Here is a 12,120-nt window from a genome sequence, read left to right on the forward strand (position 1 = left end):
TTTATGATAGAAGCATGACATTTGGCACACAGTTAGAACATGCCATATGGAACATTTTTGGCTATAGGGGCATCGCAGATTTGTCTTGGGAAACTTGTGGGAGCCAATCAAAGTTGCTATACTATATACTACTTTACTATAGAGTAAAATAATACAAAAAATAAATATGCTTTAAGTACCATATGAGGGGTCAAACTAGGTGTTTGTTGGGGGGGGATTCTGAATCCAATGTAAGCATTTGTTTTGCACGAAAAATATTCCTTTTCAGAGAAACGGCCCCCACAAAAATGTGAAAAGTGATGACTCATCACTAAACCATGGTTTTATGGGTGCCATTTTTACCCCAAGGAATGTTTTTCATGCAAAACAAATGCTTGCATTGGATTCAGAATCCCGATAAACCCCTAGTTTGACCCCTCACATGCTACTTGAAGCATAGAGTATTTTTTTTTTACTTTGATTGGCTCCCACAAGTCTCCCAAGACAAATCTGCGATGGCCCTATAGCCAAAAATGTTCCATATGGCATGTTCTAACTGTGCTTCATGCTTCTTTCATAAAGTGCACGATTCCATCAAAATACTGCCCGAAACGCCTGGACTACTGTGGGATGTGGAGAGGGAGAGCAGAGCCCAGGATTACAGCTTAGGATATTTGGCACATACAGTATGAGCTTCTTGCACCTCCTGCAAGCAGTCTGTCTTCCTGTCTGCTGTTGTAGGACACACTGAACAGCACTTTCTCTTTAAGTTCACTGTTTATTTGACCATTTCTATCATTTGGATTGTTTGGAATTGAGACAAAGTCAATGTATGATGATGATTTGTTAAAATTTATATTAGTATTGTCTTTTTTTAAAACCAAATATCCCCCGGGTCAAAATGACCCGCGAACAGCATTAGAGGGTCAAAATAAATGAGGGGGGTGTAGCATGGGTGTAGTGAGTGAAAACATTTTTTTTACATGTTAATCACAGTAGAATCTTTAAGGCGAGTGAGTTTCAGATGGAAAAAATTTAAACTTCTACCTTTTTCTTTCAAATGAAAATGTAAAACGGGTCAAAATGACCCGAACAGAACTTAAGGGTTAAGACAAAGCGAATTTAGCAGGTGTCATTCGAATTAGCGGAGGCCGCTACAGTCGGCTCAGCGGTCCAGCTGAACACAGTGAAGCGCTGCCTAGTGCCCACCACTGGCCCCCACCGTTGTGCTTAGGGTCCTTGGGAAACGCCAGGTCACAGAAGAGCGACACAAACAAACAACACGTAAACAGAGACTGAACGTGAAACTGAGACAGTTTGTGTTATAAGTTTAGCTTGAACAAATCTTGGTTTTAAGTTCTGTCGAAGGTTGTCTTTGCACAACAGTCTGTAAAAAGAGCTACAGCTGCCTGGCACGTTGTGAAAACGGGAGGAATTTACACACGGTCCGTGTCACTCTGTGTGTAACAACCAGTTTGTTTTGCTATACAACGGACGCTAAGTGGCAGGGCAAAGTGTTAACTTGGAGGACTAGTACGTCATCATTTATTCGCTTTTATTGGCTGACCCGTTTCCATTGTTTTTCTTTTTTTTTTCGATAAAGCCTCAAAATCCACCTCCTCCAAGCACATAAATGTTTCTGCGAATAATGAAAGTCATTCACATTTTGAAGTGTTTCCATGAAACAATTTAATGTGCATTAAGGCTTTTGCACATAAATCCTTATGTGCAAAAGCCTTAATGCACATTAAACAGCTTTATGGAAACGCCACTAGTGACATCATTAATAATCACATGGCTGAAATGGCAGTTTTTCTTTGGAAGTGGCAAAATAAAAAACACTTCCCACGTTTGTCTATGGAGCGATCTGATAACAGCAGACGATCGCGCACACATTCTTTCCCCGCATTCTACGAGAGTTGTGCGCGTGCACGCACGACAGAGAATATTTTTCAATTTTTCAAGGGTAGGAAAAAAAAACATTGTTGGGCATTGAATGTGTCAGGCCAATGCAACTAGTCACAACTCCTTACCACAAAACAGTGTTGCAAAAGACCAATGTAACTCCTACAAACTGCCGTTGGGGAGGAGATGGTTGCAACTTGCAAGCAGTTGATGTTGTTGTTTCTGTTGAGGTCCTGTGTATTCAACTCATCAAGACGTTTAAATACAATAACATACCAGTAAGACGCCCTAAGGGCGAGAAGTGAGAAGGGCCCTAAAGAAAAGAGGGGTGCATAATTAAGTGTGCCTGCCATGCAATGCAATGGCAAAACACTTATTGTAATCCGCCATACTTAGTTAAGTGTGCCTGCCATGCAATGCAATGGCAAAACACTTATTGTAATCCGCCATACTTAAGTAAGTAAGTCAGTCAGTAATGTTCTTGCAAATTTCTGCACGTAATAACTGCCGCACAATTCACGCCACCCACGCAATATATACATCAAAACGTGCGGCTCGGCCGGGAATAGGTTGCTATTACTTTTCTTTCCGATCCGCATTACCATGGCGACGTAATTCGCAAAAAACGACGCCCAAAAACCCCATTGACTTAGAATGGGGGAAATTTCGGCACGTAATAACTGCCGCAAGATTTACGCCACCCTCACAATATATACATCAAAATGTGCGGCTCGGCCGGGAATGGTGTGCTATTACTTTTCTTTCCAATCCGCGGTTACCATGGCAACGTAATTCGTAAAAAAACTACGCTCAAAAACCCATTTGACTTTGAATGGGGGACTCCGAAAAAAACCCAGAAACGTTGGCGCCACATAACTCTGCCATACTTTTGCCTAGCAACGTGATTTAAACTTTAAAATGCACACACAACTTTGGTCTTTTTCCGGCCAATAGGGATGAGCTGTAATTGATTAAGCCCCGCCCCCTCTGTAACAGGAAGTGCCTTTCGCCAAACAGGAAGTGCCTCTACATCTCATGAACCGTTTGTCGTACAGATGCGTGGATGGTTTCATATGACTTGATTAAGAGTCCTTAACCTTAATTGGGGCCTATTTCACCAAACAGGAAGTGCCCCTCACCAAACAGGAAGTGACCCTATATCTCGTGAATTGTTTGTCGTACAGACGCGTGGGTGGCATCAAATGACTTGATTAAGAGTCCTTAACCTTAATTGGGGCCTATTTCGCCAAACAGGAAGTGCCCCTCACCAAACAGGAAGTGACCCTTTATCTCGTGAACCGTTTGTTGTACAGACATGTGGGTGGTGTCTTATGAAGAACCATAATGTTAAAGCTTATGCAAAAAATGCTAATGTTAAAAAATGTAACGCTAATGCTAACACCAACCGCTACACAAGGTTGCACAGACTTAGCGAGCTGCAGGCACACTTAAAATTTCTTAGAAATTTTCTTTTCTAGTTATGCTGGTTTTTCACACACGGGGCAGTTTTTCCAAGATTTTATTTTGTTTTTAGTTAGTTTTGTAAACACAACATTCTGTAATAATAATAATGGATTGCATTTTTATAGCGCTTTTCTAAGCAAGTTGCGAACTCAAAGCGCTTACAATGTTCCATTCATTTATACATTGGGAGGTGAAGCCTCCCAATGTATATTATTCTGTGATTTTTTTTCTTTTTCTTTTTTCTTTTTAGATTGTTTTCTTATGTTTTATTCTATTTTGTTTTCCAACCTGCAAGGCAAAAACAGGATGTTTCATTCCATGTTGAAATGCATTTAATGATTAGTCTAATCAGTGTGATTGACAGGAGAGATGATCAAAGGAGCAGAGTTTCTACCATTATGGTGTAAATCTGGACTGAAGCATGGGTAGAGTTTCTCAGTGAAGGTGCAGCCAGTGAAAGAGTAGAGGTGAACTCTGGCCTCCACATCATGAAAGGAGACCAGACCCTCCTCATAATCCACAAACACTCCCACTTTCTGGAGCTCCTCTCTTACAGGGAGGAGGACAGAAGGGTCAGCAAGAGCCTTGTACTTTCCATTCATCAACCATATAGACCAGAAACCATTGTTTGGTCTCAAATAGATTGATCCCTTCCTGTTGATGGACTCTCTGGCCACTCCTACATCCCAGCCAGTCTTCCTTTTAACCTGAACCTCATAGTAAAACCTTCCTGAGGAGGAGCTTTGTTTTCCTAAGACACATGAGCAGTAAGAGAATCTCTCTTTGTTGTTTGGCAGATTCTTCCTTACGTTTCCACAATGCACTTGTTTTCCATCGTCAGACAGGATGAGGGTGAGATGTGCTGTATCAGGATCCAGAGTCACATCCACCTCATATTGCTGGATCCTCCTCAGCTCAACATCACACAGCTTCTTCTCCATCTCTTGACTGAGTGTCTTCTCCAGCTGAGCCACAGCTGTCCTCAAAGCTGTCTCCACACATGAAGACAGTTGGATATTGACCTTTGTCCAGTCCTTGAAGGGTGGAGGGGAGTTGATGGATGTGAAGTTCTGGAGGAAGTGGAGGTCTTCAGTGTGTGAGAGCTGCTTCAGCTCAGAGCTTCTCTTCTCCAACTGGGTGATTTCCTGTTGCAGATCTTTGATGAAGCCTACAGCCTGTTTCTCTGCTGTTTTCTGCTTCTCTTCAATCACACCAATGAGCTCAGCCTGGCTTCTCTGAATACAGCTGATCAGAGCAGTGAAGACCTGCACACTGACCTCCATCTCTGTGTCTGCATCCTTCTTGCTGAGCTCTACTGAGTGTTGGACCTCCTGAATCTTCACGTGTCTGTCCTGGACCATCTGCTGGATTTCAGCCTCAGTCTTTCTGTCATATTCTTCTTTCATCTTCTGACTCCTGAACTGTTGCACCATCTCAGAAATAAAAGTATTGACAGATACTTTTGGTCTCATAGTGAAGGTTTCTCTACACTGTGGACACTGACACACATCACTAGAGTCCCAGTAATGCTGTGTCCACACGGAGTCAGATTGGATCAGTGAACACATCCTGACAGATAGAACAGTAGTTGTGTCCACACGGAGTGCAGATTGGATCAGTGAACACATCCTGACAGATAGAACACAGGAACTGATCTTCAGAAAGGAGAACACTGGCAGACTTCATTTCTACACGCTGACGATGAGTGGAACTATCATAAAACAGCTGATTAACAAGGAAGTGTCCTGTGATGTCCAAGCCTCTCACACTGTGTGGAATCAGCTCTTAAATAGATCTCCTCTCATCACAAGTCATCTGGTATGACGTCGGTTTTGCCCAAATATGGAGTTCCGCGTGGCTTCAGTCCATGTAAGGACGAAGTATGTACGACTCAGAGCACCTGCTGCGTGAATCTTGTGCCGTATCCAACATGTCAGCCATGTAAACAAACACACAGCGAGAAAATAGACGACGTAGTATCAGAAAAATGGATTCTATCTGATCCGCACTTCCTTGTTTTCCAAGGCGACCGTGTCGCGTTGGGGGGGGGGACGCCCAGCGCAACACTTGTGGAACACTTTCAGCCGTCTGTAAACAAGGAAATACTTTGTTTTGTTTTTAGTTTTGAGTCAAATTATTAATTTTATTTAGTAGCCGGGTAATAAGCGGGATAATGAATGGCTCCTTGGGGATTGACGGTACATAACAGCCCTTCAGCCTGATATCAGGCCGTGGGTCTGTTATGTACCGTCAATCCCCAAGGAGCCATTCATTATCCCTTACTTATTGTGGTCTCGCCTGAAAGGAGAGACCAGTGTGTTATCTTGATTATTTATATAGCGAGTTCCGTCGCAGAGAAACGTTTTTACTGATTAGGTGCGTGGTCTAACTATGTTATTGTATTTTGTTTCTAGATTGATATTCCTATGCATTTGTGTGTGCGTGCGTGTGTGTGTGTGCGTGTGTGTGTGTGTGTGTGTGCGTGTGCGCGTGTGTGTGTGCGTGTGTGTGTGTGTGTGTGTGTGTGTGTGTGTGTGTGTGGTAATGGTACTGCAGCTCATATCACTTTTTTTACTTGCCTACCTCTGTTTTTGAATAAAACATTCGTATTAGGGCATTAACGAAAACTTCATTACACAAGTCGACTCCCACCAGAGAATGTCGAAAGTCGTAGTTGAAAAGAAAAAAATAATAATAATAATACTTTCTATTGTGAAAATAGCAGATATACATGTTCACAACGCCTCGCGATGTGAACATGTAGATCTGCTATTTTCACATTTTCTGCCTCTATATTTGACAATTTGTCCTTAGATTCTCACTTTAGAAATGCGAAGATACCCTCTATACACTTAAACAATGTTACAACATTAAGTTAATCATCTGGGGACCCCCCAAAATAATTGGGGGGGTCGTTTGTGATGTGATAACGTCATCAAAGGATAAAGTCGACTTCAACTCAACTTTTTACTGAGTCGTGTCGACTTGCAAAAATCACAAGTCGTTAATGCCCTAATTTGTATTAAAAGGTTAGGCGAAAGTTGACTTCGGTCCCTTCTATCTCCCCTTCAATAATAACACTTGGTATTGTGTTTGATATCGTTTTTATCATTGATTAGTCACCTTTACAACGAGGTACAGCTTGTAAGCATGGGGTATGTGTGGGATTAGGAGCATATGTGGGGGGGGGGGGGGGGGGGGTATAGAGCCCTCCAAAGTGTTGTTCTGCTGGCATTCAAAGGGTAAAAATGGCCAATATGTGGTCAATATGTGTCCTCATTACTGTGGGAGAGTGCAGTCATTCAATGCTCCAAGCAACAAAGGTGAACACCAATACAGAACAGTATTGCTGGGGACCCCCAAAATAATCATGAATCTTCTATTGATTACCAAACCCCATGGAGACTTGAGGTCAATAATGTGTATTTTTTTATAGTTTGTTTTTGTCGCATTCAAGACAGTCATTTGAGTATAATAAATGTACCCCCATTGATTCAAGATGGGGGGGGGGGGGGGTGTCCAGTTCTAATATGATTGTTTTGGGGCGTTGCTGAAAAGTTTGAGAACCAATTTGTTCTGGAGAATAACAAGGTCGTGCTTTGGATGTATTTTATAGGTCAGGTTTAGATTAACTTTTAGACCATATCGTCACTGACGGGCAGAAACCTCGTATCTCCAAGTTTCAAATGTGCACGTTTTCTTCACAAAGTAAAGCCCTGCTTCATCAGACAAGGCTGTTGCACAAAACTAGTAAAAACAGCAGATGTTTTCACTAGTTTAGTTCTTTTTTTTAAATGATAAAAATGAACAGTTTTGGACATACAAGGTTTCCACCTGACAACGACGATATATTTTATAGGTCAGGTTTAGATTAACTTTAGACCAGACTTCCTTTTAAGGTCAACAGTTCCTCTTCTCGAAGCAGCAGGTATAAATATCAGTCCAGAGTCAACAGATCATAATATATTAATATAAATATCAGTCCAGGGTCAGCAGATCATAATATATTAATAACTAATGAAATGTGTGCTGCTATCTGATGCTATCTGCTCACACCTGGACATCAAAGAGCTCCTCTCCTCTGTGTGACTCACAGAGGATTCACCGTTCCTTGACTCTGAGAATTCCCCTGAGGCGCGCACGGCACGCGCACACGCACACACACACACACACACACACACACACACACACACACACACACACACACACACACGCACGCATGCATACGTATGTTATATGTTTGTATTGCTATAAATGTGAGGACAGCAGTGGTTTTATGAATACTGTTTATTTTAAATGTTGCCATTTTAACTGTAAATGGTACATTTTGCATTCATACTGTATGGTATCTTTATTAACTGTAAATGGTACATTTTGCATTCATACTGTATGGTATCTTTATTAACTGTAAATGGTACATTTCGCATTCATACTGTATGGTATCATTATCCAAGGATTTTAACTTAAGCTTAAATTGTCACTTTAGAAATGTGAAGATACCCTCTATACACTTACAGTGTAATGTTTACAGTTGACTGAGAAAACAATGTTACAACATTAAGTTAATCATCTGGGGACCCTCCAAAATAATTGGGGGGTTGTGTGTGATGTGATGACGTCATCAAACAACCTCAACTCAACTTTTTACTGAGTGGAGTCGAAATCACAAGTCGTTAATGCCCTACTTTACGTACATTTAGAATTTCCGTACTTTTACTAAAAGATTATTTCTATATTATAATATTTATACTTTTACTTAAAGGTCCGCTGACACGCCCCAAAAGTATAATAGTATGATACAGTAGGTCACGTGGTCTCTCTGAAAACAGTCTGAAACAGTCTGAAACTCATGTCACAGTGTAATCTGCCCCTCGCCCCCCAACAACAGCTGACCAGTACAGTAAGTAGTCTAAGTACATTCAATTAATTTGATTGGCTTATAATTGCGCATTCCCACAATGACATCATAAAAATATTAGTTCATATTTTAAGATGACTTTTTAAAGTGACAGTACCCCTTTAGGTGACAGTCCCCCTTTAAGGTCTTTGCATACAGGCGCGTTTATCCGTACGGATAAAACGGACAATTTCTTTTAAAAGAAAACAATGATTCTCTATGACCTCATGCACACCGGATCCGAATTAGCCGTGCGACGAGTTTTTTTCTCGATCGAACCCAGTTCGATTTGTGTGTCTTGTCGCATGCGGTTAAAAACTCATCACTCCTTTTATGACTCCTTTTGGGATCCGCAGCGCCGATTCCGCACAGCCTTGCACACCAAATCCAATGCTAGAGAGAGAGAGAGACATATCTCTAACCCTTCATGGTGTCAGTGTGAACTGTCAATTCAATTCAAATTCAAAGAACTTTATTTTCCTTTCAGAACTTTGTTTGTGCAGTGGTTTGTTTGTGTCGTTGGCAGAAATATTTGGAAGAACAACAGAAACGGTTTATTTTCGAAAGACAGGGAAGTGTCTTTGTGTTATGTTGGTCCAGCACACATTTTACATTACATTAATTTAATGGGGGAAGACCACCCATTTTCAATATTGAACTATATCATTAATATACCTTAGAGGAGTTGTGTGGAAATAGAAAAAAAGCTCCCCCTTCTGTGTAGCCTAGAACTGGAGGATTGATTTTGGGGTTTGTATTGTAAAGTACAACTTGATGACATCACACATTGTACTTTACAATACAAACCCCAAAATCAATCCTCCAGTTCTAGGCAACACAGAAGGGGGGGAATGACATAGTTCAATATTGAAAATGGGTGGCCTTCCCCTTTAAGCCAAAAATTGCTTTATTTTTTGATTGATTGATTGATTGATTACTTTATTATCAGATTGCATAGGAAAAGTACAGTACAGTACAGTACAGTACAGTACAGATACGAGGCCTACTAATAGGATTTAAACCCAATTAAGCAGTATGGCTGTGTTTGCGCTTACATAGCCGAAAATAGCAGATCTACAAGCTCACAATGCCAAGCCCAGCAAAGAGGTTCAGTGAAGACGGAGGGAGACGGCTCTAAGTATGGAGGTTGTAATGGAACTGTCTGAGTTAAAGAGGTTCAGTGTAGAGTACAGACTGTAGACGGAGGTTAACGGCTCTAAGTATGGAGGTTGTAATGGGACTGTCTGAGTTAAAGAGGTTCAGTGTAGAGTACAGACTGTAGACGGAGGTTAACGGCTCTAAGTATGGAGGTTGTAATGGGACTGTCTGAGTTAAAGAGGTTCAGTGTAGAGTAGAGACTGTAGACAGAGGTTAACGGCTCTAAGTATGGAGGTTGTAATGGGACTGTCTGAGTTAAAGAGGTTCAGTGTAGAGTACAGACTGTAGACGGAGGTTAACGGCTCTAAGTATGGAGGTTGTAATGGGACTGTCTGAGTTAAAGAGGTTCAGTGTAGAGTACAGACTGTAGACGGAGGTTAACGGCTCTAAGTATGGAGGTTGTAATGGGACTGTCTGAGTTAAAGAGGTTCAGTGTAGAGTAGAGACTGTAGACAGAGGGAGATGGCTCTAAGTATGGAGGTTGTAATGGGACTGAGTTACCCTGATTATTGGAACGTCTGCGATGCAGTTAGGAGCGAGTGGACCCTGATCTGAAGTAACTTGTAATCTATTATTATTATATTATAGTAACTTGTAACTTACTGTATGTAAAGACCAGGTGGCACCAATGCAACAAGTTGCAACTCCTTACAACAACAACAACAACAACAACGTTTTAAGGCCATGTTTCACACCAGGGCAACTCCATGCAGCGGTCATTGGGGAGAACGGAGGAGTTGTTCTGGTGTGGACTCGTCTTTAGTCCAGTAGTGCAGTGGTTCTCAGCCTTTCAGGCCGTGACCCCCAAAATAATCACAGTTTAACTGGGGACCCCCGAAATAATCACAGTTTAACTGGGGACCCCCGAAATAATCACAGTTTAACTGGGGCCGAAATAATCACAGTTTAACTGGGGACCCCCGAAATAATCACAGTTTAACTGGGGACCCCCGAAATAATTAACTGGGGACCCCCGAAATAATCACATTTTAACTGGGGACCCCCAAAATAATCACAGTTTAACTGGGGACATCCAATTACATTTTGTATAACACCGTTCTATTGAAAATAGCAGATCTACATGCTCTCTTGTTGCGAAGTTGTGAGCTTGTAGATCAGCTATTTTCACAATTTCTGCCTCTAATATTAGAACATTTGTCCAAGATTTATTTATCCATTTTAGAGGCATTAAATAGTCCTCAATGTGTCACTTTAGAAATGTGCAGATACCCTCTATACACTTAAACTGTATGTTGGCTTGTTTGCTGTTGAGTGAGAAAACAATGTTGCACATAAAGTTAATCTCAACCCACAGGTTGAGAACCGCTGCTTTGGTCCGGTCCAGTCCAGTAGCAGAGTAACGGTATGTTGGTTCTTTCCCTGTGGAATGAATGAATGTGTTTGATGTACAGAGACTCCACTGTCACCACACTGACTGAGAGATAGCAGGATTATCATGATGACGCATAGCGGCTGCTGCTGTGTCACTGGAACATGCACGCACGCACGCACGCACACACACACGCACGCACGCACACACACACACGCACACACACACACGCACACACACACACACACACACACACACACACACACACACCTCGGGGGCGTCAATTGGGTATGGCAGGGGTATGCAGCTGCCATACCCTGATTCCAGGAGGGAAAATAAAAGTTACTTTTAAATATAAATCCATGAATGTCTCTTTGTCTATCTGCTCTGGTTATTATGTTGTTAAATTACAGTAAAATAACTACAAATGCAAAAATTTACAAAATGGTCACTTTAACAAGGTATTATAATTATATTCTCCACACTTGTATTCTCCCCATCTTGACAGAATGGTATATTCCCAGGTTCCGCAGGTCAGCTGCACAGGTGCAATGCATTATTGTTAATTGTGGCACATTTACTAACATGCCAAGTTTAGCTGCACTTGAACAACCGTTCCAGGCTGCCATATCCAGCCCAAGAAACCGTAGAAACGGGGGAAAAAAATAGAATGTACTTCTTACAATAAATGTATCATGCCTGTTGCTAAGGTATGGCAACATGACTGGTGTCTTGCACGCACGCCTTTGCGCGCGTGCAAGACACCAGTCATGTTGCCATACCTTAGCTTTTACTGAACTGACGCAACTGGCGCACGCACGCACACACACACACACGCACACACACGCACACACACACACACACACACACACACGCGCACACACACACGCACACACACGTGCACACACACCTGTCTGCAGATGAGCAGGACTGCAGTGCACTGACAGACAGCAGCTCACATCAGGTTAGAGGAGTTATGATAGGAGACATCAGGTTAGACTGGAGGAGTTCTGCTGTCACTAGTCTTTAGTTTTTTTTGTTATCATTTTGTTTTAAGTGGTTCTTGAAGCAGCTTTGCTTTAGTTCAGTTTTAGTTTTTCTTTTTTTTTCTATTTTTTTTTTCTTTTTTATTCTACTTGGGTGTTTGTAAGAGGTGAGTAGGCCTGACACCATATGACATTTCACATGACGATTAATTGTCATTCAAATAATTGCGATTATCAATTTAGTTGTGTTGTTGTCGTTGACAATCACATTTCTGTTTGGCTTGTAGGCTTTGAAGTTGCACATGGCAGATATGACACATAACCTGAATATAGAAAGAAGTGACTGACATATTTGACAACTTTATAATTAAAAAAATAACGTTGATAGTGGAAATAGCCGA

General features: G+C 41.6%; 2 protein-coding genes across 2 annotated transcripts in view; one reads left to right on the top strand and one right to left on the bottom strand.

Annotated features, from left to right (window-relative positions):
* Positions 1-3,692: 3,692 nt before the first annotated feature.
* Positions 3,693-4,781, bottom strand: LOC308293628 (zinc finger protein RFP-like; the record flags this gene model as incomplete). The annotated part of the gene is made up of 1 exon (XM_080736223.1): positions 3,693-4,781. One exon carries the CDS (start codon positions 4,779-4,781, stop codon positions 3,693-3,695), a length of 1,089 nt encoding a protein of 362 aa, XP_080592349.1.
* A 5,250-nt stretch (positions 4,782-10,031) lies between these two features.
* LOC308293629 (eosinophil peroxidase-like) overlaps positions 10,032-12,120 on the top strand; it is a gene marked incomplete at both ends in the record, with an annotated part of 56,328 nt that continues 54,239 nt past the window's right edge. The window contains one exon of the mRNA XM_080736224.1: positions 10,032-10,148. Within this exon, the coding sequence (XP_080592350.1) occupies positions 10,032-10,148 (117 nt within the window). The remainder of the gene's footprint in view (positions 10,149-12,120) is intronic.

This window comes from Nannobrachium achirus (genome assembly GCF_963921795.1).
Source record: "Nannobrachium achirus genome assembly, chromosome: 11".
In the NCBI taxonomy this organism is placed as follows: Eukaryota; Metazoa; Chordata; class Actinopteri; order Myctophiformes; family Myctophidae; genus Nannobrachium; species Nannobrachium achirus.